The sequence below is a fragment of the Orycteropus afer genome, unplaced genomic scaffold (genome assembly GCF_000298275.1).
Source record: "Orycteropus afer afer isolate SDZICR_OR568_19922 unplaced genomic scaffold, OryAfe1.0 scaffold00411, whole genome shotgun sequence".
NCBI lineage: Eukaryota > Metazoa > Chordata > Mammalia > Tubulidentata > Orycteropodidae > Orycteropus > Orycteropus afer.
Genome location: NW_006921998.1, coordinates 1,024,145 through 1,044,958, shown reverse-complemented (window position 1 = coordinate 1,044,958; position 20,814 = coordinate 1,024,145). Strand labels below are relative to the sequence as shown.

The window sequence follows — 20,814 nt, the reverse complement described above, 5'->3', positions numbered from 1 at the left end:
CCACAGATGTAGTCAATCTGATTCCTGTGTGTTCCATCTGGTGAAGTCCACGTGTAGAGCTGCAGTTTGTGTTGTTGAAAAAAGGTGTTTGCAATGAACAAGTCATTGGTCTTGCAAAATTCTACCATGCGGGTTACAGCATTATTTCTATCACCAAGGCCAAATTTTCCAGCTACCAGTGATTTTTCTTTGTTTCCAACTTTTGCATTCCTGTCACCAGTGATAATTACCATATCCTGATTGCATGTTTGGTCAATTTCAGACTTTAGAAGTCGATAAAATTCTTCAATTTCCTCATCTTTGGCTTTGGTGGTTGGTGCATAAATCTGAGTAATAGTCGTATTAATGGGTCTTCCTTGTAGGCATATGGATATTATCCTATTACTGACAGCATTGTACTTCAGGACAGATCTTGAAACATCCTTTGTAATGATGAATGCCACGCCATTCCTCTTCAAACTGTAGGTAGATCACATGGTTGTCTGATTCAAAATGGCCAAAAGGAGTCCATTTCAGCTCACTAATCCTGAGGATATCAATCTTTATCCATTCCATTTCCTTTTTAACAACTTCCAATTTTCCTAGATTCATACTTTGTACATTCCATGTTCTGATGATTCATGGATGTCGGCAGCTGTTTCTCTTCAAATTGAGTGGTGCCACATCAGCAAATGGAGGTCTCAAAAGCTTTACCTTATCCGTAGTAGTAAGGCTGGGTTTACTGAGATGATGCAGCTCTTTCCCAGTCCTGTTTTGAGAGCCTTCTAACCTAACCGGACTATTCATAAAATTGCGTGGTAATGTATCAAACAGTGTTTCTTTGCTATTCATAAAGTTTTCACTGGCCAGTTCTTTGAGAAGTGGATGGCCTCTTCCTTCTTCCTAGTCTGTCTCAGTCTGTAAGCTGGGCTGATACATGTGCACCATGTTCATTCTACTGGGTTTGAAACACCAGTGGCTCAGCCTCAAAACTCACATAAACACATTAACATGGTAGGACAAACTGACAAACAAGTTTGTTTCCCAGTTGGAAACCTCTTGTACCACCCTTACCTGGGTCCCTGTGGCTGACTGTTCCTCTGTCCAGGTTCCTGGGCTTTTTAATCCCCTTTCTCCTACTCTCCCGCCCTGCTGCTTTATCCATGCCTGGGTTCCCTCTCCTCACCCGGATCCCTGCAGCTGACTGCTCCTCTGTCTGGGTTCCTGGCTTTTAATCCCCTTCTCCCATCCTGCTGCTTTGGGAGTGCCTGGGTTCTCTCCTCATCTGGATCCCTGTGGCTGACTGCTCCTCTCTCCTGGTTCCTGGCTTTTAATGCTCTTTCTCCCGGTCTCCTGTCCTGCTGCTTTGGGCATGCCTGGGTTCTCTCTCCTCACCTGGATCCCTGTGGCTGACTGCTCTCTGTCTGGATTCCTGGCTTTTAATCCTCTTTCTCCTGGTCTCCTGTCCTGCTGCTTTGGGTGTGCCTGAGTTTCTTCTCCTCAGCTGGATCCCTGTGGCTGACTGTTCTTCTGTCTGAGTTCCTGGCTTTTAATCCCCTTTATCCCACTCTATGATTCTGCTGCTTTGGGCGTGCCTGGGTTCTCTCTCCTTACCTGGACCCCTGCTGCTGATTGCTCCTCTGTCTGGGTTCCTGGCTTTTAATCCCCTTTCTCCCACTCTCCTGTCCTGTTGCTTTGGGCGTGCCTGAGTTCCCTCTCCTTACCTGGATCCTTGCAGCTCACTGCTCCTCTGTCCCAGTTCCTGGCTTTTAATCCCCTTTCTCCCATTCTCCCACCCTGCTCCTTTGGGAATTTTTTTGAATGTAAAAAGTAGTCAAGAAATCAGAGGACTTATTGCGCTGGGCAAATTTGCTGCAAAAGACCTTTTTAAAGTACTGAAGAGCAAAGATGTCTCTTTGAAGGCTAAGTTGTGGCTAACCCAAGCCATGGTATTTTCATTCACCTCATATCTGTGTGAAAGCTGAACAATGAATAAAGAAGAGTTGATGATTTTGAGTTGTGATGTTGGCAATGAATACTGAAAGTACCAAAACTGCCAAAAGAACTAACAAATCTGTCGTGGAAGTAGTGTGGCAGTAATACTATTTGGAAGCAAGAATGTCCAGATTTCATCTGACCTACTTTGGTCACATTGTTGTCAGAAGGGACCATTCTCTGAAGAAGGATATCATCCTTGGCAAAGTGGAGGATCAATGAAAAAGGGGAAGGCCCTCAAAGAGATGGCTTGACACTGTGGCTGCAATGATGAGTTCAAATATAGCAAATTTATGAGGCTGGCACAGGACTGGACAGTGTTTCATTCTGTTGTACATAGGGTCACTATGAGTCAGAGCCAACTCGATGGCACCTAACAACAACAACAGCAAGTACCATGGACTGCCAGAAGACCAACAAATCACCCCTGAAAGAAGTACAGCCAGAATGCTCCTTGGAAGTGAGAATGGCCAGACTTCATCTCACCTACTTTGGTCATGTTGTCAAAAGGAACAATTCCCTAGAGAAGATTTTCATGTTTGGTAAAGTGGAGGGTCAGCTAAAAAGAAGGAAGACCCTCAATGAAATGGGTTGACATAATGGCTGCAATGATGGGCTCAGGTGTAGCAAGGATTGTGAGGATGGCACACAACCAGACATTATTTTGTTCTTTTGTACATAGAGTCACTATGAGTTGGAGCCAACTCAACAGCATCTAACAACAATAACAACACCTTAAAGAGATGTATGTGTCAATCAAAAAAATTAATATAAAAAGTAACATCTGATTTAGGCTTAAGCAAAATTGCATATGTGTGTTTTGAAATATTAAGAATTTTAGAAATTATGTATTTAAAAATCAGTACTAGAGAGAAAATATTCTCAAATCACTCATCTGATAAATGATTTTTATCCATAATATACAAAGGACTCTTACAACTCAACAATAAAAAGTACTTTTTCCAATTATAACCTGGTCAAGTTATTTGAGTGGATATTTCACTAAAGAAGATATGGAAATGGCCAATAACCTCATGAAAAGACACTCAGAAGTGTCAGTTTAATTGGGAAATGCCAATTAAAACCACAGTGAGACAGTACTTCACACCTACTAGGATGACCATTAAAAAAAAAAAAAGGTGGGTAGTAACTAATCTAATGTGGACTGGCTGGTACTCCCATATATTGCTGATGTTGTTGTCATGTGTCATCCAGTCATCTCCAACTCATAGAGGTCTTATGTACAACAGAATGAAACACTATCCAATCCCATGCCAGCCTCACGATCCCTACTCTACCTGAGCCCATCGATGCAGCCACCGTCAGTCCATCTTGTTCATAAATTGCTGGTGGGATGTAAAATGGTACAGCTGGTAGGTAATGTGTTACCTTCTGTGTTTAACTCAAAGAGTTAACTATAGAACTGTTATGACACAACAATTCCACTTCTCTATATATATCCAAGAAAATTGAAAACATGCATCTACACAAAATCAAAATGTTGAATATCCATGCAGTTAAACAGTATTCAGCCAAAAAAGGTAATCAAGTCTTGATATACGCTCCAACAGGGCTTAGCCTTGGAACTCTAATGCACAGTGAAAGAAGGCAGACAGAGAGGGGCACATTTTGTGTGATGGCATTTATTTGAAGTGTTAAATGGGTAAATTCATGGAGACAGAAAGTAGATTGCCGGTTGCCAGGGACTGGGAAAAATTGTGAGTGACTGCAAAGGGGTATTATATTTCTTTTTGAGGTGATGAAAATGTTTTAGAATAAGATAGAGGTGATGGTTGCACAATTTTGAGAATGTACTAAAATTCATTGAATTGTGCATGCTAAAGGAATGAATTTTATATGTGAGTTGTATCTCCAATAAGCTACTCCAAAATTATGAAGGGGAATGATTAGGAAAAAAGAAAAATCTAAACATACTTCTTAAGGGTGCATTGTTCTAGAAATTACAGAATGAGAGTTGGTTGGGTATTGTTTTGTTTTTTTTTTTTTAAACTATGCTTTGATAATGGAGCTCTGGTGGCATTTGATTCCTAGCTGCTCTGTGACAAGAAGATGAGGTAATTTACACCCACAAATATTTTACAGCCTTGGAAACCCAAGGGGAGTCACTAGGCGCTCTGGTAGCATAATGCCTAAGGCACTTGACTACTACCCAGAAAGCTGGTGGTTCAAACCCACCAACCACTCCTCAGAAGGAAGATGGGGCAATCAAGTTCCATAGTAATACAGCCTCGGAAACCCAATGAGGGGTAGCTATGAGACGAGTCCGACTCAACAGCACATAACAGCAACAACAACAACATGAGTAATTGGGTCCAACGGTAGTGAGTTCGGCATTTTTTGTTTTTTTTTTTTTTTAATTTATGCTTTAATATATCTTGTTTTAATCATCAAAATGTGAGTTAAATGATGAAAAATTGTTAATTGCCACCATCTTCTGTGATATGTACACTATATTTTAAGACTAGCTTTAAATAATGTTATAATTCAATAGTGGACATAAAACTTAATCTCTTCTTAAATTCTCATAATGAAAATGTTCTGTTGTTTCTTTTTCCCCTTAGGCGTCTCAATAATAATGAATTCACGGTGTTGGAAGCCACTGGAATCTTCAAGAAGCTTCCTCAGTTGCGTAAAATGTAAGCCAAACATCAGCTAGCTTTTCAAGTATCTATCACATGTTGTTTTGTTTTTCTCTTCCCTTTCCTTAAGTTTTATTTAAGTTTCTTTAAAAATTGTAAAATATTTTAATATGCAGTAAAATATCCAAGCAATGACTGCCTGTAACATGAATTGATCATAATCTTTGAGAATAGTCTATGTAACCAGCTCTTTTCTATGTGTTCAAACGATGCCAACTGTATTTTCCATAACAGAGCATTCAAGTCTTATTTTAACTCAGACAGCTGGTCTGTTATGTGACCACAGCAGGAATCCAGCAATCTAAGCACATCAGAAGCAGGTTCAGTAATGTTTTGTAACTTCCTTAACTATTCCCCAAACCATGCTGTTATTTCTCTTGCAGCACATTCATGTCAACTATTTGACTTTTTGCTTCATTAAACTTTCATTAGAAAATAGTGAAAATTAATGATTGGAAAACTGGCTGCATAGCTCATCTGTGTTACAACATGTCCACAACTCATACTCTGAAATAAGTTTATATGCTCAGCAGTATCAAAAACAGTCAGTCATCTTCTCCTCTGAGACAGGGACAGGTCAGGAGGGTGTGAGCAATGGAGCCCACTCCACATAAGACATCAGGAGGAGGAAGGAAGCTCTCTGCCACTGCATTTGTGTTCACATATGTGTCTGGACCATGGTCACATAGACTGCACGTGGCAGAGCAGCCTGTACCTACTTCAATGCACTCAACCTCAATGGGTTTCTACTTGCTCAACTTCCCTCCCTTTAAACTGATATTCATTGCAATTTCGGAGTCCCTGGGTGATAAAACAGTTAATGTGCTTGACAGCTAACTGAAATTTGGGTGCTTTGAGTCTACACAGGTTCCTTGGAATAAAGGCCTAGTGATCTAGTTCTGAAAAATAAGCCATTGTGAACCCTATGAGCACAGTTCTACTCACACACATGGGGCCACCATGCATCAGAACTGACTCAACTGCATCTGGTTTTAACTGCATTTACTTTTTAACTACAAGGTGCCTTTCAAATCAATTGAATGGTTCCTGCATGAATGCCCTGTGAAGAATAAAGTGATACATAAAGATACTCCTTCTTTAAGGGTGCCCCTAAAGTTCGTGGAATGAGGACTGAATCAAGAAATAAGAGCCTACACAAAGGTGTTACCTCAACTGGACATTCCTGTCCTCTGCTCAGCCATCTCTAGCGTTTCATATCACACAAAATACTCAGAGTTTAGTTGGTGGTTTTGACACATTTTTGTATGAGACATGTAGTTGAAAATAAATCCATATTCAAATACATTTCTGATGCTATCCAACCACTAAGCCATGTTAGTCTCTCTTAGATTTCCCTACCCAATTGTCTTCTTTTAGTTATTAAGTCACAATCAGTTTTAGTCAGTAGCATTATTTGAAAAGTTTCTTGTTGAGTTTTATGGAGGACATAAAGGTTTGCAACCCACTTCCTGACCTCAAGGAATTTTTACTTTTGGGAACCTTTGCAGATCACATTGACATTGACCAGGCTAATATTTTTCACCACAGATATTCCCTCCTGGCTCTTTGGCTTGATAGAAAGGGGATGTTGTGTCTGTTCAGAGCCTCAGCAGTGCTGGGCAGTGAAGAGCTTGTGCAAGGCTTTGTTTAGAAGAAGAAAATTATGAAACCTGGAACCCATTCAGTTATTCAGTATCCTCATTGTTTAAAGTCTTTGTTTCCACAATTTTTGTTTAGAAACTTTAGCAACAATAAGATCACAGACATTGAAGAGGGAGTGTTTGAAGGTGCATCTGGCGTAAATGAAATACTTCTCACAAGTAATCGTTTGGAAAATGTTCAACATAAGATGTTCAAGGGATTGGAAAGCCTCAAAACTTTGTGAGTATTCTTATGCATTATGAATTTTCTATACAGAGATATCCATTTATTGGTCACTGTTTTAGTGACCTAGGTCTGCCATAACAAAATACCAGAAATGGATGCCTTTAGGGAACAGACATTCATAATGCCACCATTCTAGAGATTAGGAGTTAGAATTCAGAGTGTCAAGGACATGTCTTCTCTCTGGTCACTCCATGGGAAAATCCTTCCTTACCCCTTCCAGCTTCTCATATTCCTAAAGGTTTCTTGAGGTTCTATAGCTTGTAGGTCCATCTTCACATGGTTGTCTTCCCCCTTTATGTTTTTCTGTTTCCATTGTTACAAGAACATAATTGAGATGGGCTTAACACCCAACCTGTTCTGGTGTGACTTCATGTTTAACTGAACATGTAACATCTTCAGAGACCCTACTTCCAAAGAAAAAGGTCATGTTTACAGGTACCAAGGAGCTCTGGTGGCATAGTGGGTAAGCCATTATACTGCTAACCATTTCAAACCCACTAGCTTGTCTGTGGGAGGAAGATTAAGCAATCTACTTTTATAAAGATTTATAGCCTTGGAAACCCAGTGAGGGTCACTGTGAGTTGGATTCAACTCGATGGCAGTGGGTTTGTTTCTTGTTTTTTTTACAGGTACCAGGGGTTAAGACTTCAACATATCTTTTTTGAGGACACAGTTCAATTCATTATAGTCACCATAATCCAGGAGAGAAGGGACTGGGAAAAGCAAATCTCTCTGTCTCACTCTTCCCTCTCTGTCTCTGTCTCTTTCTCACTCTCCCTCTTTTTCACACACACACACACACACACACACTCCAGTTTTATGGATGGAAACAACATGTTACTCCAACACTTCTGACTTTAGTGTGTTGCATATGACCAGGAGAGCCCTTCCTGGCTGCCAACAGAAGAAATCACTGCCCTACTTCTCACCATAACATATTGTCCTTGCTTCAAGGCTTGTGGAGACCTGACTCCTCTCTCCTGACTCCAAATGGTACCATCTTTTATTTTCTTCAATGTATTTGCAGTGGAGAGAAGTCCATTGTTTCCTCTACACCCTTATTTCTGGCCCAGACAGGGACTGGTAGTCCAATTGCCTCATCTTTACCATATGCAAGGAGAGTGGGCATGGATTAATAGCATCCCAAATTCAAATTTGTCTGGGATCCATACACATAAAAGCCAAAGTATGTTCCTTGAACCCTAGCCTGGAAGACAGCCTGCAACCTGTGGGTCTTTCCACCCCAATGTGGGCTCATAACTTGGAGCCATTTTTAAAATGATGTGCAAATATTTTTTCACCCTTTCTGTGGAGGCGATCCTAAGGACTGGGCGGGGAGGAGGGGCGGCAGAGGAGACATACCGCAGGTGGCTGCTTCCCACACCCTCACACACATAGACACATATACACTCTTGCCTTCATTGCTCAGCAAAACAAACAAAAAAAATCTTGCAGCAAGCCAAAGCCTGTCTTGTTAGACTTGGTTGAAGGACTAGTGGCTATTATTGGGACCTGCCCCTTTGGCGGAGCAGAGAGGGATTGATGTAACCGCACCCAAGAAGCTTATCCAAGTAAATCTTCTGTCTGCTGCAGTCTCCCTGTGAGGAAGGCAGTGAATACAACTTGCTTCTTTCTTTATAGGTGCAGTGATGATATTTTGGGTCTTGTGCTTTAGACAGGGCCACTCTGGTTCTGTCCTCAATCCAGCTGTGCCATAGAAGCCTCAGAGAGCAATTTAGAGCTGAGCTCAAGGTACTCAAAATGTCCTTCAGTAGGTTTATCTGGACATCCCTGTGCCTCCAAGTGGTATCTTTCAGCTATGGAGGTTTTGATGGGACTTTGCCCACTCCCTCTAGATTTCTCAACCCTACACCCATAGACCTCTGAGTGATTGTTGTTGTTAATTGCTGGGGGTCACTTTGGATTCCTGGAGACCCCTCTGCATGCAGGGAAGAACTGCCCCGTATGGTTTTCTAGGCTATGCCCTTTTGGCAACAGATTGCCAGGCCTGTCTTGTGAAGCGCCTCTGGGTGGTACATGTATGTATTTCAGTGAGCCTGTGAACCCCCTGACATTGCAGGCAGAATTGGGGCATCTGTCTGCTTACAGAGTTTTCCAGCAACCTCTCCCAGGGGTCCTGACTCCAACAAGATAAGAGCTCTTCACTGTTAGGATAAAGGATAGTACTAATTAGGATACTTTTCTCTCGCTCATTTGCTTCCTGCTGAAAATGATAGCTTGTTAGGAGGCCATCATCCTTGCTTCTTGTCTGTGATGCAGTGGAATGCAAAAGGTGATACTTCATATTAAAATAGGGCAGTCTGAAATTTTAAAGAAACACTCTGTTGCCCACTTATTGTTACCACTTTTCCTTATGTACTGCAATCCTCTACTTGAAATGCTTGAAATGATCAGAAAGTTAAAGAAAACAAATGAACCCATCAGCAATTCTGAAAAAGACTTATGGCACCTAGTCATCTTAACTTGGGATTTTTAGCAACTTGTTTTTCCCTTTCTAAGCCTCACATGTAAACAGTCTAGCTGAGAATTGCGAATTGAGCCAAGACCTTAGCTGTAATGAGGGATTGACAACAGTGTTGACCTTTTAATAAAGATGATGAGAAAACATAGTGTTTTGGTTCTTTAATGCCTCTGTAACAGAAAATCCACAAATAGGTGGTTTGAACAGAGATTTATTCTCCTACAGTTTAGGAGGCTAGAAGTCTGAGTTAAAGTGGCAGCTCTAGGGGCTGGGTGAAGGCCCCTTGACCTTGGGCTTCAACTCTGCCTCTTGCTCCCAGCCCACTGAAGCTGGAGGCTTCTCTTAACTCAGGCAGCTGCTGGCTACTGAAACTGACAAACCCAAGGTCAACAAGTAAAATTACACAGTCTGAGAATTATCAAGCAACATGGCAGACTGCTAGTTCAAGTCCAGAAACAGTCTCAAGATCATCAGACGACACAGCAGGCCATGGAGGTGAAGACTTGGCCAAATGCAGGATACAGATGTACCAAAAAGCTGAAGACCTTTCCCAAACCCTTTTCTTATGTACTGGAAGCAGACAATATCCCTAAGGCAGCTACTCAGCTGCTCATAGCAGATTTCCACCATGGAGTTGATTACCAGTCTTATCATGGGGAATAACTACATCCAGCTGCCCAGCCACTTGAAAAAAGGCCCAGCCAAGTTGACACATAACCTTAACTACCCCACATGGTCAGAATTTCTTCAGGCTAAACCTAGGAGTATGGCAATCTACTTTTGGAAAGATTTACAGCCTTGGAAACTGGAAACCCAATGGTGGTCACTATGAGTAGGGATAGGCTTGATGGCAGTTTGGTTTTTTTTAATCTTCACTGGGGACAATTGGGAACTATTGCTATTGCGTCTATTTCTGATCTCATCTTGGGACAGCCACGTTTTAGAAATGAAATAGTTCATGCATACTTTGGAGATGTTTGGTCCAGTTTGGCTCCCTAGCCTGTGTGTATCATCTTGGCACGGATGTCCCTGAGATCCGTCAGTTCCTCCCTGCAGTGCTAGTAGTTCTTTCCTTTCTGTTCCACCTCTAATGTGATGCTACCAGAAATACACCAGTCACAGTGCCTTGAGGGCTCAGAGGGCTATAGGTGAAGTAGGACATTACTTAATTATGCAAACATGATTAGCATCAAAGGAACACATTCTGCCATAATCAGATCCAGTTCTGAGTCCATGCCGAGGCTCACTGTGCCTTTTGTCACTGAGATTAGTCATTGCTGACTCCAAGCGTTTGATTATTGCAGGGGGCTTTGGCTGCATATCCACAGCAATTCCAAATGGCAGGAGTATTCTGAAATGGTAATGAATGCTACAAATTTACAAAGAGAGATCATTGTTGTCCTCAGACAGGCAAAACTGATTGCTTGATATGATGCCTTATCTCCATCACGATGTCCCTTTTCTTCCCTCAGGATGTTGAGAAGTAATCGCATAAGCTGCATAGGGAATGACAGTTTCATCGGCCTCGGTTCTGTGCGCTTGCTCTCTCTGTATGACAATCAAATCACTACAGTTGCACCTGGAGCATTCGATACCCTCCATTCTCTGTCTACTCTGTAAGTAGGAAAAACAGTCTTCGTTTCGCTAGGACTTGAGCCCACGTATCCTATTTACTGCTTTTGTTAATAGCATTTGTGTGCTTTCTTGGGCACTTCATAAAAATGTGATCAAGAATTTAGGTATTAAAAACAAAAGGATAAATTTACTCATAGTAAACTCATTTTATTTTGCTGAAAAATTTTATCCACTGTATTATATGAAATTTTTTACCAAGAAATTATATTGTTTCTCAGAGTTATTTTTTTAATAACATAACCCAGTAACATGCCTTGATTTCTCAATTTTCATTGTATTATAACTTGACCAAGTCCAGAAAAAAAATGTGATAGATTCTTCCCCAGTGTTCTCACATTGGAATATTTTTAGTTTTAGTATAAATATCAATGAAGAGAGACTTGATAGGGTCATGATCACAAGCAGCTCAGAAGGGTTTTCCCAATGACCAAAGATGTTTTAGGTTTAACAGACCAACAGTGAAACCTGTTTCCTAGAGAACATTAGCCATGATATCAGGAAGGTATTGAAGCAATAAGTTGAACCTGTTCAGCAGGATGTTGTATGCATGAAAGCATAGCTGTAGACAGGGTATCAAAGGTCTGTTGAGGGAACTCAGAAGAGTTAAAAAATACTCCGAAGAATGTATTTCAGGCCTCTTGTAGGGCAGTAAGGATTTCTGGTGGTATAGTGGTTAAGACACTTGGCTGCTAACCAGAAGGTCGATGGTTAAAACCACCAGATGCTGTGCTGAAGAAAGATGAGGCGGTCTGCTTCCATAAAGATTTACAGCCTTGGAAACCCATTGGGAGGGGGGATGCGTAATGAGTCACAATCAACCTGATGGCAGTGAGTCGGGTTTGGTTTTGGTTTGCACGGAAGTATCTGGAAAACACACAGAACTCAGAGTTAAAAAAATAACAACCTCAAAGAACATATTCAAACCTCTTATATGGCAGCATCTAGGAAACAGTGTTTGAAATGATTAGTCTTTTAACTGGTTTCACTTCCCAGTAATGATAACATCCAAATACACTAACTGATTCAATGGGAAGGATAAAGGCAGTGGGGAAAGATAAAAAGCATGCTTAACATCGCTCCAGTCACCGAACAAATCATCTGAGGCAAGCATCCATCAATAAAGTACTTAATCCTCTTTCCACATAAAATGTGACACTTTCCATCTAGTGACTAATTTGTGCATATTAAAGATGGCATGTTTATAAATAATGGAATTGTCAATCGGTTTGTGCTGAAGTGGTAAGATGCCAGAAGTATTGAGATTTGCAGAAGTCAATTCATTTTTATAACTGGCATTTAATCAACTCTGCTGTCAGTTTAGATGGGAAACCTATTCTCTGGAGCAAATAAGAGATGGGAATCTAGCGATGACAAATTAATGGAATAGCTGTTGTCAGGTTAAACTCAATAATATAAGGTAATCAGCCTCCATCTTTATATTAAATTACTGCATTATCAATGCAGGGAAGTTTGACAGCAAGTCAGATCTCTGACAAGTTTAAATTATTTCTAAATGAGAGATATGTCAGGATACACCACATAAACTCTAAATTGCTGCCTTCACTTTATTTTCTTGCATGAAATTATTTGGAGAATTCTCTTACATGAAAGAGTGATTGTTATTGTTTAAGGCCAAAATATATAAATATTTTAGCTAAAAAACAACTCATTTGCTGTGTGTGACTCAGTATAAGTAGGGGATGGGAATATAGAAATAAGAAGAAAAGTAGTATGAAAAAATGATAGCATGGGGGTATGAGAAATAAAATAAAAAGAAACCCTAAGCTAAACTCTGCATTCTTTGCATGTGGCTTTTAGAAACCTCTTGGCCAATCCCTTTAATTGTAACTGCTACCTGGCATGGTTGGGAGAATGGCTTAGGAAGAAAAGAATTGTAACAGGAAATCCTCGATGTCAGAAACCATACTTCCTAAAAGAAATCCCCATCCAGGATGTTGCTATTCAAGACTTCACTTGTGATGATGGTAAGAAAAATCTAACAAATATTTGGTCACCAGGCGTTCCCATGGCAACTCCAGGGCTACTGTGTACATATGTATGCCCCATCATCATTCAGTCCAACAGACTATTGTCAAGGGTCTTTTCGTTTTGTGTTGTCTGGTTTTGTAGAAATAAGCCAGTTGCTTTCTCAGAATGCACTTTCCTGTCTTATCTTACTTGATTCCCATTTCTGAATGTTTTAGAAGTTTTTCAGTTTCTGACAATTGGTTCATGGTATCTGTGTAGCTTTACCATCACTTCCCTTTAGTATCATTGCATCTCTTTTAGTAACTGCTGTTGTTGTTGTTAGATGCTGTCGAGTTGGCCCTCGACTCCTGGCAACACCACACACAAGGGAACAAAATGTGGCATTGTTCCGTGCCATCCCTGTGACTGGTTAGGGAGTGGACTTTTGTGATCATTAGGGTTTTTAATCAGCTGGTTTTTGGAAGTGGATATCCAAGCCTTTCTGACTGGTCTGTTGTAGCGTGAAAGCTTTACTAAGACCTGTTCAGTATCATAACAATACACGAGCCTCCACTGACAGATGACTGGTGGCTGTATGTGAGATGTAATGACTGGAAATGGGACTCAGATCACCTCTCTAGTGACTAGATAGTGAGAATCCTACCACTAAACCAACACATCCCCCCTTCTGGCAACAATCATTTTTGAATGAGAAAAGCAATTGATTTATAAAATTAAGGATGTCTAATAATTCTAACAAAAGTAATAGTTCTCACTTTTTAATGCTTTCTATATATCATCACCAGAAATTATCTGTCAGTGTGCTGTATTATGGTGGGTTATCTGAAGGTAGGACACTAAAAGCTATGCCACACATATTTCAAATACCAGCAGTGTTACTCATGATAGACTTAGCTTCCACACTAAGACAAGGAAAAAATGTCTGGCTACCTACTTCAGAGTATTATTATTATTGTTTTTAGGTGCCATCAAGTCAGCTCTGACTAATATCGACCCTGTGTACAGCACAACAAAACAACCCCCAGTCCTGTGCAGCCTCACAATCCTTGCTATACCTGAGCCCACTGTTGCAGCCACTGTGTCAATCCATCTCATTGAGGGCCTTCCCTTATTTGATTGATCCGCCACTTTACCAAGCATGATACCCTTCTCCAGGGAATAGTTCCTTCTGGCAACATGAGCAAAGTAGTTGAGACGAAGACTGGCCATTCTCGCTGCCAAGGAGCATTCTGCCTGCACTTGTTCCAGCACTGATTTCTTTGTTCTTCTGGAGGTCCATGGTACTTTCAATATTCTTTACCAGCACCACAACTCAGAAGCATCAACTCTTCTTCAGTCTTCTTTATTCATTGTCCAACTTTCACATGAATATGAGGCTACTGAAAATGCCATGGCTTAGGTTGGGCACACCTTAGTCTTCAAAGACATATCTTTGCCCTTCAGCACTTTAAAGAGGTCTTTTGCAGCCAGTTTGCCCACTGAAATACATCACCTGATTTCAAGACTGCTGCTTCCACTGATATTGACTGTGGAACCAAGTAATGTGTAATGTTTGACAACTTCAATCTTTTCTCCATTTATTGTGATGCTGCATATTGGTCCAAACCCCCCAAAAAAAAAACAAACGCACTGCCATCAAGTCAATTCTGACTCATCACAACCCTCACTGGGTTTTGGAGGTAATGAGTCTTTACTGAAGTAGATTGCCCAGTCTTCTTTCCACAGAGTGGCTGGTGGGTTTGAACCTCCAACCTTCTGGTTAGCAGTCAGATGTCTTAGGCACTACACCACCAGCACTCCTTATTGGTCTAGTTGTGAGGATTTTTCTTTTCTTTGTGTTGAAGTATAATCCGCAGTACAGACTATAGTCTTTAATTTTCATCCCTAAATGCTGCAAGTCACCTTCACTTTCAACAAGCAAAATAGTGTTATCTGCATATTGCAGGTTGTTAATGAGTCTTCCTCCAATCGTGATGCCACGCTCTTCTTCATATAGTCCAACTTCTCAGATCTTTGCCCAGCATACAGATTGAATAATTATGGTGGAAGGATACAACCCTGATGCACTCCCTTTCCGATTTTAAACCATCTAATATATCCTTATTCTGTTCACACGACAGCCTCCTGGTCTGTGTACAGATTCCTCATGAGCACAATTAAGTATACTGAAATTCCCATTCTTTTCAATGTTATCCATAATTTGTTAAGATACACAAAATTGAATGCTTTTGCATAGTCAATAAAACACAAGTAAACATCTTCTGATATACTTTGCTTTCAGCCAAGATCCATCTGACAACAGCAATGATATCCCTCATTCCACATCCTCTTCTGAATCAAGCTTGCATTTCTGGAAGTTCTCTGTCAATATACTGCTGCAACTGTTTTTGAATTATCTTCAGCAAGATTTTACTTGTATATGATGTTAATGATGTTGTTTGATCATTTCCACATTCTGTGGGATCACCTTTTTTTCGAATGGGTACAAATATGGATCTCTTCCAGTGAGTTGGCCAGGAGCTGTCTTCCACATTTCTTCGCACAAAAAAGTGAGTGCCTCCAGCACGACATCCGTTTCTTGAAACATCTCAGTGGTTCTTCCATTAATTCCTGAAGCCTTGCTTCCTTCAGTGCAGCTTTGACTTCTTCCTTCAGTACCTTTGGTATTTGATCATGTGCCACCTCCTGAAATGGATGAACATCAATCAATTCTTTTTGGTACAATGACTCTGTGTATTCCTTCCATCTTCTTTTGATGGTTCCTGCATCATTCAGTATTTTGCCCATAGAATCTTTCAATATTGCAACTCAATGAGTGAATTTTTTCTTCAGTTCTTTCAGCTTGAGAAATGCCAAGCATGTTCTCCCCTTTTCTTTGCTCCTTCATTTTAATAATTGACTTTGTCTTCTCAAGCTGCTCTTTGAAATCTTCTGTTCAGCTCTTTTATCTTGTCATTTCTTCCATTTGCTTTAGCTACTACTCTCTGTACAAGGGCAAGTTTCAGTGTCTGTTCTGACATCCATTTCAGTCTTTTCTTCTTTTCCTGTCTTTTTAATGACCTTTTGTTTTCTTCATGGATGATATTCTTGATGTCATTCCACAATTCCTCTGGTTTTTTATTATTGGTGTCCAATATATCAAATCTATCCTTTAGATAGTCTCTAAATTCAGGAGGGATATTATCAAGGTCATATTTTGGCTCTTGGGGACTTGTTTAATTGCTTTTAGCTTCAACTCAAACTTGCATATGAGTAGTTGATGGTTTGCTCCACAGTCAGCACCTGGCCTTTTTTTGATGAAGATATTGAGCTTCTCCATCGCCTCTTGCCACAGATGTAGTTCATTTGATTCCTGTATACTCCATCTGGTGAAGCCAACGTGTACAGCCACTGTTTGTATTGTTGCAAAATGTATTGGCAATGAATAAGTTGTTGGTCTTGCAAATTATATCATGCGATCTCCTGCATTATTTCTATCACCAAGGCCGCATTTTCCACCTACCGGTGATTCTTCTTTGTTTCCACCTTTTGAATTCCAGTCACCAGTAAGAATCAACTCACCTTGATTGCATTTCAACTTCAGACTGCAGAAGTTAGAAAAATCTTCAATTTTGTTCTCTTTGGCTTTGGTGGTTGGTGTGCAAATTTGGATAATAATAGTATTAACTGGTCTTCCTTATAGGCATATAGATATTATCCTATCACTGACAGCATTGTACTTCAGGAAAGATCTTGAAACATTCTTTGTGACAATAAATGCCACAGCATTACTCTTCAATTTGTCATTCTCAGCATAGTAGATCATATGATTGTCTGATTCTAAATGGTGAAAAACAGTCCATTTTAGCTCACTGATGCCTAGGATATCAATCTTTATGCATTCCATTTCATTTTTAACAACTTCCAAATTTCTTGGAGTCATACTTTGTGCATTCCATGGTCCGATGATTAAAGGATGATTGAAGCTATTTCTTCTCATTTTGAGTCATGCTTCATCAGCAAATATAGATCCTGTAAGCTTTATTCCATTAATGTCATTAAGGTTGACTCTACTTTGAGGAGGCAGCTCTTCCCCAGTCTTATTTTGAGTGACTTCTGACCTGAGGGGCTCATCTTCTGGTGTTATATTGAACAATCTTTCAGGGCTATTCATAAAGTTTTCCAGTAATATATCACACAGTGTTTAACTGCTATTCATAAGGTTTTCACTGGCAAATTCTTTGAGAAGTGGATGGCCTCTTCCATCTTCCAAGTCTGTCTTAGTCTGGAAGCTCCACTGAAACCTGTGCACCATGGGTGATCCTGCTGGTACTTGAAATACTGGTGGCATAGCCTGCAGCCTCACAGCAACATGCAAGCCACTACAGTATGACAAACTGATAGATGAGTGGTGGCTTCCAAATATTAGCCAGTGATAACCCTATGGATCATAACAATATCGTCAGATACAGTGCTGGCAGGTGAGCCCCCCTAGTTTTGGAATGCACTACACAAAAGTTGCAACAATGTACTCAAATATACCAATGAAGATGGTGAAGGACCAGGCACCATTTTATTCTGTTGTACATAAGATCACTCTGAGTCAGACCCAATTCAAGATTCCTACTGACAATGTATCATCACATTTGATTCTCACTATTGCCTTTTAGGAGCTCTGGTAGCATAGTGGCTAAGACACTTGCCTGCTAACCAGACGGCTGGTGGTTCAAACCCACCAGCCGCTCCTCGGAAGGAATGTTGGGCAATCCTACTTCCGTAGTGATACTGCCTCGGAAACCCAAGGAAGGGTCGCTATGAGTCGGGTTTGACTCGAGGGCACATAACAACAACAACAACAACATTGCCTTCTAAGGAAGGAAGAGCAATTATTATTGGCAGTAAATGGAGAGATGATTTGAACCCTATCTTTAAATTAGTCTGATTGTTTTTGTCTCTTCTTGCCAGTGTCCTCATGATTTCTTCATAATTCAGTTTATTTTAATTACTACATTTATTCAGATTAAAAGTATCATTTATGCTTTTATATGATAATAATACATATAATTTAGTAATAAATAAGTGAACAAAGAAAATAACCATTATTTTTTGTGGTGACAATATAAATTATGAACTATTTTCTGAAATTTTGTCTTGGTAGTCATGAAACAGCGCTATATAAAATGTACAGTGTCCATTTGTAAGTACTTGATGCCTTGTACCTAAGTGATCAGGTGACTCAAGACTTTTGTTTATTAAGTTAAAATCCCTGCTAACATCTCTAAGGTCACAACTCTGTATTTTTCCTATATTTCCTTTGGCAATTTAGGAAATGATGACAACAGTTGTTCTCCACTTTCTCGCTGCCCTACGGAATGCACTTGCTTGGATACAGTAGTCCGATGTAGCAACAAGGGCTTGAAGGTCCTGCCGAAAGGTATCCCGAGAGACGTCACTGAGCTGTAAGTAAAGGTTGTCTTTCCCTTTCCACAGCACTTCATGTTTCACCCACCACGGAAAATAGAGATCATTGGTCAGATGTGTTACCTTGAGACTTGTCAGGTCACAAGGGAGATTTAGAACTAGGAGAAAACAGAGGAGAACAAATTATGGTTCCAACAGCCCAAAGTTTACCAGAGTTGCTCGTTTTCAATACTGGAGTGACAGTGGACAGTCCGTTTAGATGCACATAGTGCCTGTTGGCCTTAACCACTAAGTAACTGGTCATTTGAACTCATTCAGAGGCAGCTCATCAGCGAGGACTGGAGATGTGTTTCTGAAAGGTCATAGCCATGAGAACCCTGCGGAGCACAGTTCTACTCTAACACCAATGGGTATGGGGGCAACTGGTGTTGATACATGATTCCAAGTAGACAAAAAATAGACCAACTTCAAGTGACTTGCTTGGATGTATGGCAAGCACTTGGACATTAGTCATTAACATAGAGGTAAGTGAATAGAAAGGAGCGAGCATGCACCATTGTCTCTAGCAACTTATTCTCTGATTTTTCCAGTTCTGAAATATAGGGTGGGGCAGCCAGAGGGTTGTGGGCAGTGCCAAGGGTGTAGATGTGTGTATATTCTTGGCCAGGCAAGTTGTGGTTAAATGCTAGTTATGGAAATGTCACAGATGATTGGCTCCACATTCATTAGGAAAAGGACTGTGTTTCGAGTCCTTTTTAAGAGTAAAGAATATCCCATTTTCTTCAACATCCCACATATTTATTTATCTGGTTTTGTGAGATATTCTCCCAGGAGTCACAGTGGTAAAAAGAATCACCATGATTGAGCCCATCATTGCAGCCACTGTGTCAATCCATTTCATTGAGGGCATTCTCCATTTTTGGTGACCCTCTACTTTGCCAAGCATGATAGTCCTCGCCAGAGAATGATCCCTTCTGACAACATCACCAAAGTGGGTGACATAAAGTCTGGCCACTCTTGCTTCCGAGGAGCAATCCAGCTGCACTTTTTCAGGACAAGGCAAGGCAAGGCAACTATTGCCGTGAAGTCGGATCTGACCCATAGCGACCACTTCTTGGGTTTCTGAGGCAGTATCACTACAGAAGTAGATTGCCCAACCTTCTTCCTGGGGAGTGGCTGGTGGGTTTGAACCGCCAGCCTTCTGGTTAGCAGTCAAGTGACAGATTTGTCTAAATACCTTAGACATTGTAGATAAACTAAATACACACCATTTTCCACCATGCCTTCAAGGGAACATGAGTTTTTTGAGAGGCTCTGTGAGAAAAGGCCATATGGACAAATAAGCTTGGGAGAAACCTTATATTTTATAATTTCTTCTTAAGCTTTTATAGTGTGCCTTAGCATAATAAAGGTGCTGAGATACATTACAGGGAAAAATAAAGAAAGAAAAGATACACACACACACACACACACACACACACACCATTTCCCAAAGCGATCTGAATTAGCTTTTGTATTATTTGTTAAGGGTTATACATGACACTCATAAATGGCTCATAGAATGTAATTTGCAAACAGGATTCTAAAGATTTTTGTTTAGACAGATGACACTGAATTCTGATCTTATTCCCTGTGAATAAATGGTACACTTCAAAGGACCACGAATATCCACCTGAGTTACCCCTATTAGTTTATACATTTCATCTCTGTTCAGTGAGACATCAACACTGTCTGTATGCAGAGCACGATTCCTTCCCTATCATTAGTATTTATAAGACTCAGGGAAAGACAGTTTTCTTCTCTGTCCCCAGGAATTCTCTCTCACTCTGATCGTAGATGATTTCCAAAACTGTATCACATTGTGCTGCAATTACCAGTTTTGTTCTAGATCTCGCTACTCAGCTGTTGGTTCTTTCAGAACAGAAATGTATGTTTTGGCATTTTGTGGTCTCAGCACTTGGAATAGTGCTTAACATACAGTGTTGTCATTGTTAGGTGCCTTTGAGTTGGTTTTGACACATCGTGACCTTGTGTACCGTTCTCACCATTGTTGCCAAGCTTGAGCCCATCATTGCAGCCACTGTATCGGTCCATCTCGTTGAGGGTCTTCCCCTTTTCCTCTGACACCGTACCTTACCCAGAATGAATCCTTCTCTAGGGACTGGTCTTTTCTGACAACATGATCAAAGTGTGAGAGACGAAGTCTGGCCATTCTCACTTCTAAGGAGCATTCTGGCTGCACTTGCTCCAAAACAGATTCATTTGTTCTTCCAGTTGTCCATGGCACACTCAGTATTCTTCCCCAACATCACAATTCAGATGCATCAATCTTCCTTATTCACTGTCCCGTTCTCACATGCATATATGGTTACTGAAAATACCATGCCTTGGGTAAGGACACCTTAGTCTCTGAAGTGACATCTTTGCTCTTAAACATTTTAAAAGAGTCTTTGGCAGCAGATTTGCCCAATTCAATTTGTCTTTTCTTTTCATGACTGCTGCTTCTGTAGGCATTGATTGTGGATCTGAGTGAAATGAAATCTTTGACAACTTCCATCTTTTCTCCATTTAACATGATGTTGCTTATTGGTCCAGTTGTGAGGATTCCTGCTGTTCATAATTTTTTTTCCAGTGGCCATTTTTTTTCCCCCAGAAGTCGGCCTGGCCAAATGCTTCTTCCTAAAAAAAAAAAAAAAACTGGCAACCATCGAGTTGATTCTGACTCATAGTGACCCCCATTGGGTTTCTGTGGCTGTAAGTCTTTACAGAAGTAGATTGCCCCATCTT

At 40.5% G+C, this 20,814-nt stretch overlaps 1 protein-coding gene across 1 annotated transcript in view; it reads left to right on the top strand.

Annotated features, from left to right (window-relative positions):
• SLIT2 (slit guidance ligand 2) overlaps positions 1-20,814 on the top strand; it is a 569,662-nt gene that overhangs the window by 443,050 nt on the left and 105,798 nt on the right. Inside the window, exons 18-22 of the mRNA XM_042782686.1 lie at positions 4,557-4,631; positions 6,372-6,515; positions 10,476-10,619; positions 12,457-12,623; positions 17,933-18,065. Of these exons, the coding sequence (XP_042638620.1) occupies positions 4,557-4,631; positions 6,372-6,515; positions 10,476-10,619; positions 12,457-12,623; positions 17,933-18,065 (663 nt within the window). The remainder of the gene's footprint in view (positions 1-4,556; positions 4,632-6,371; positions 6,516-10,475; positions 10,620-12,456; positions 12,624-17,932; positions 18,066-20,814) is intronic.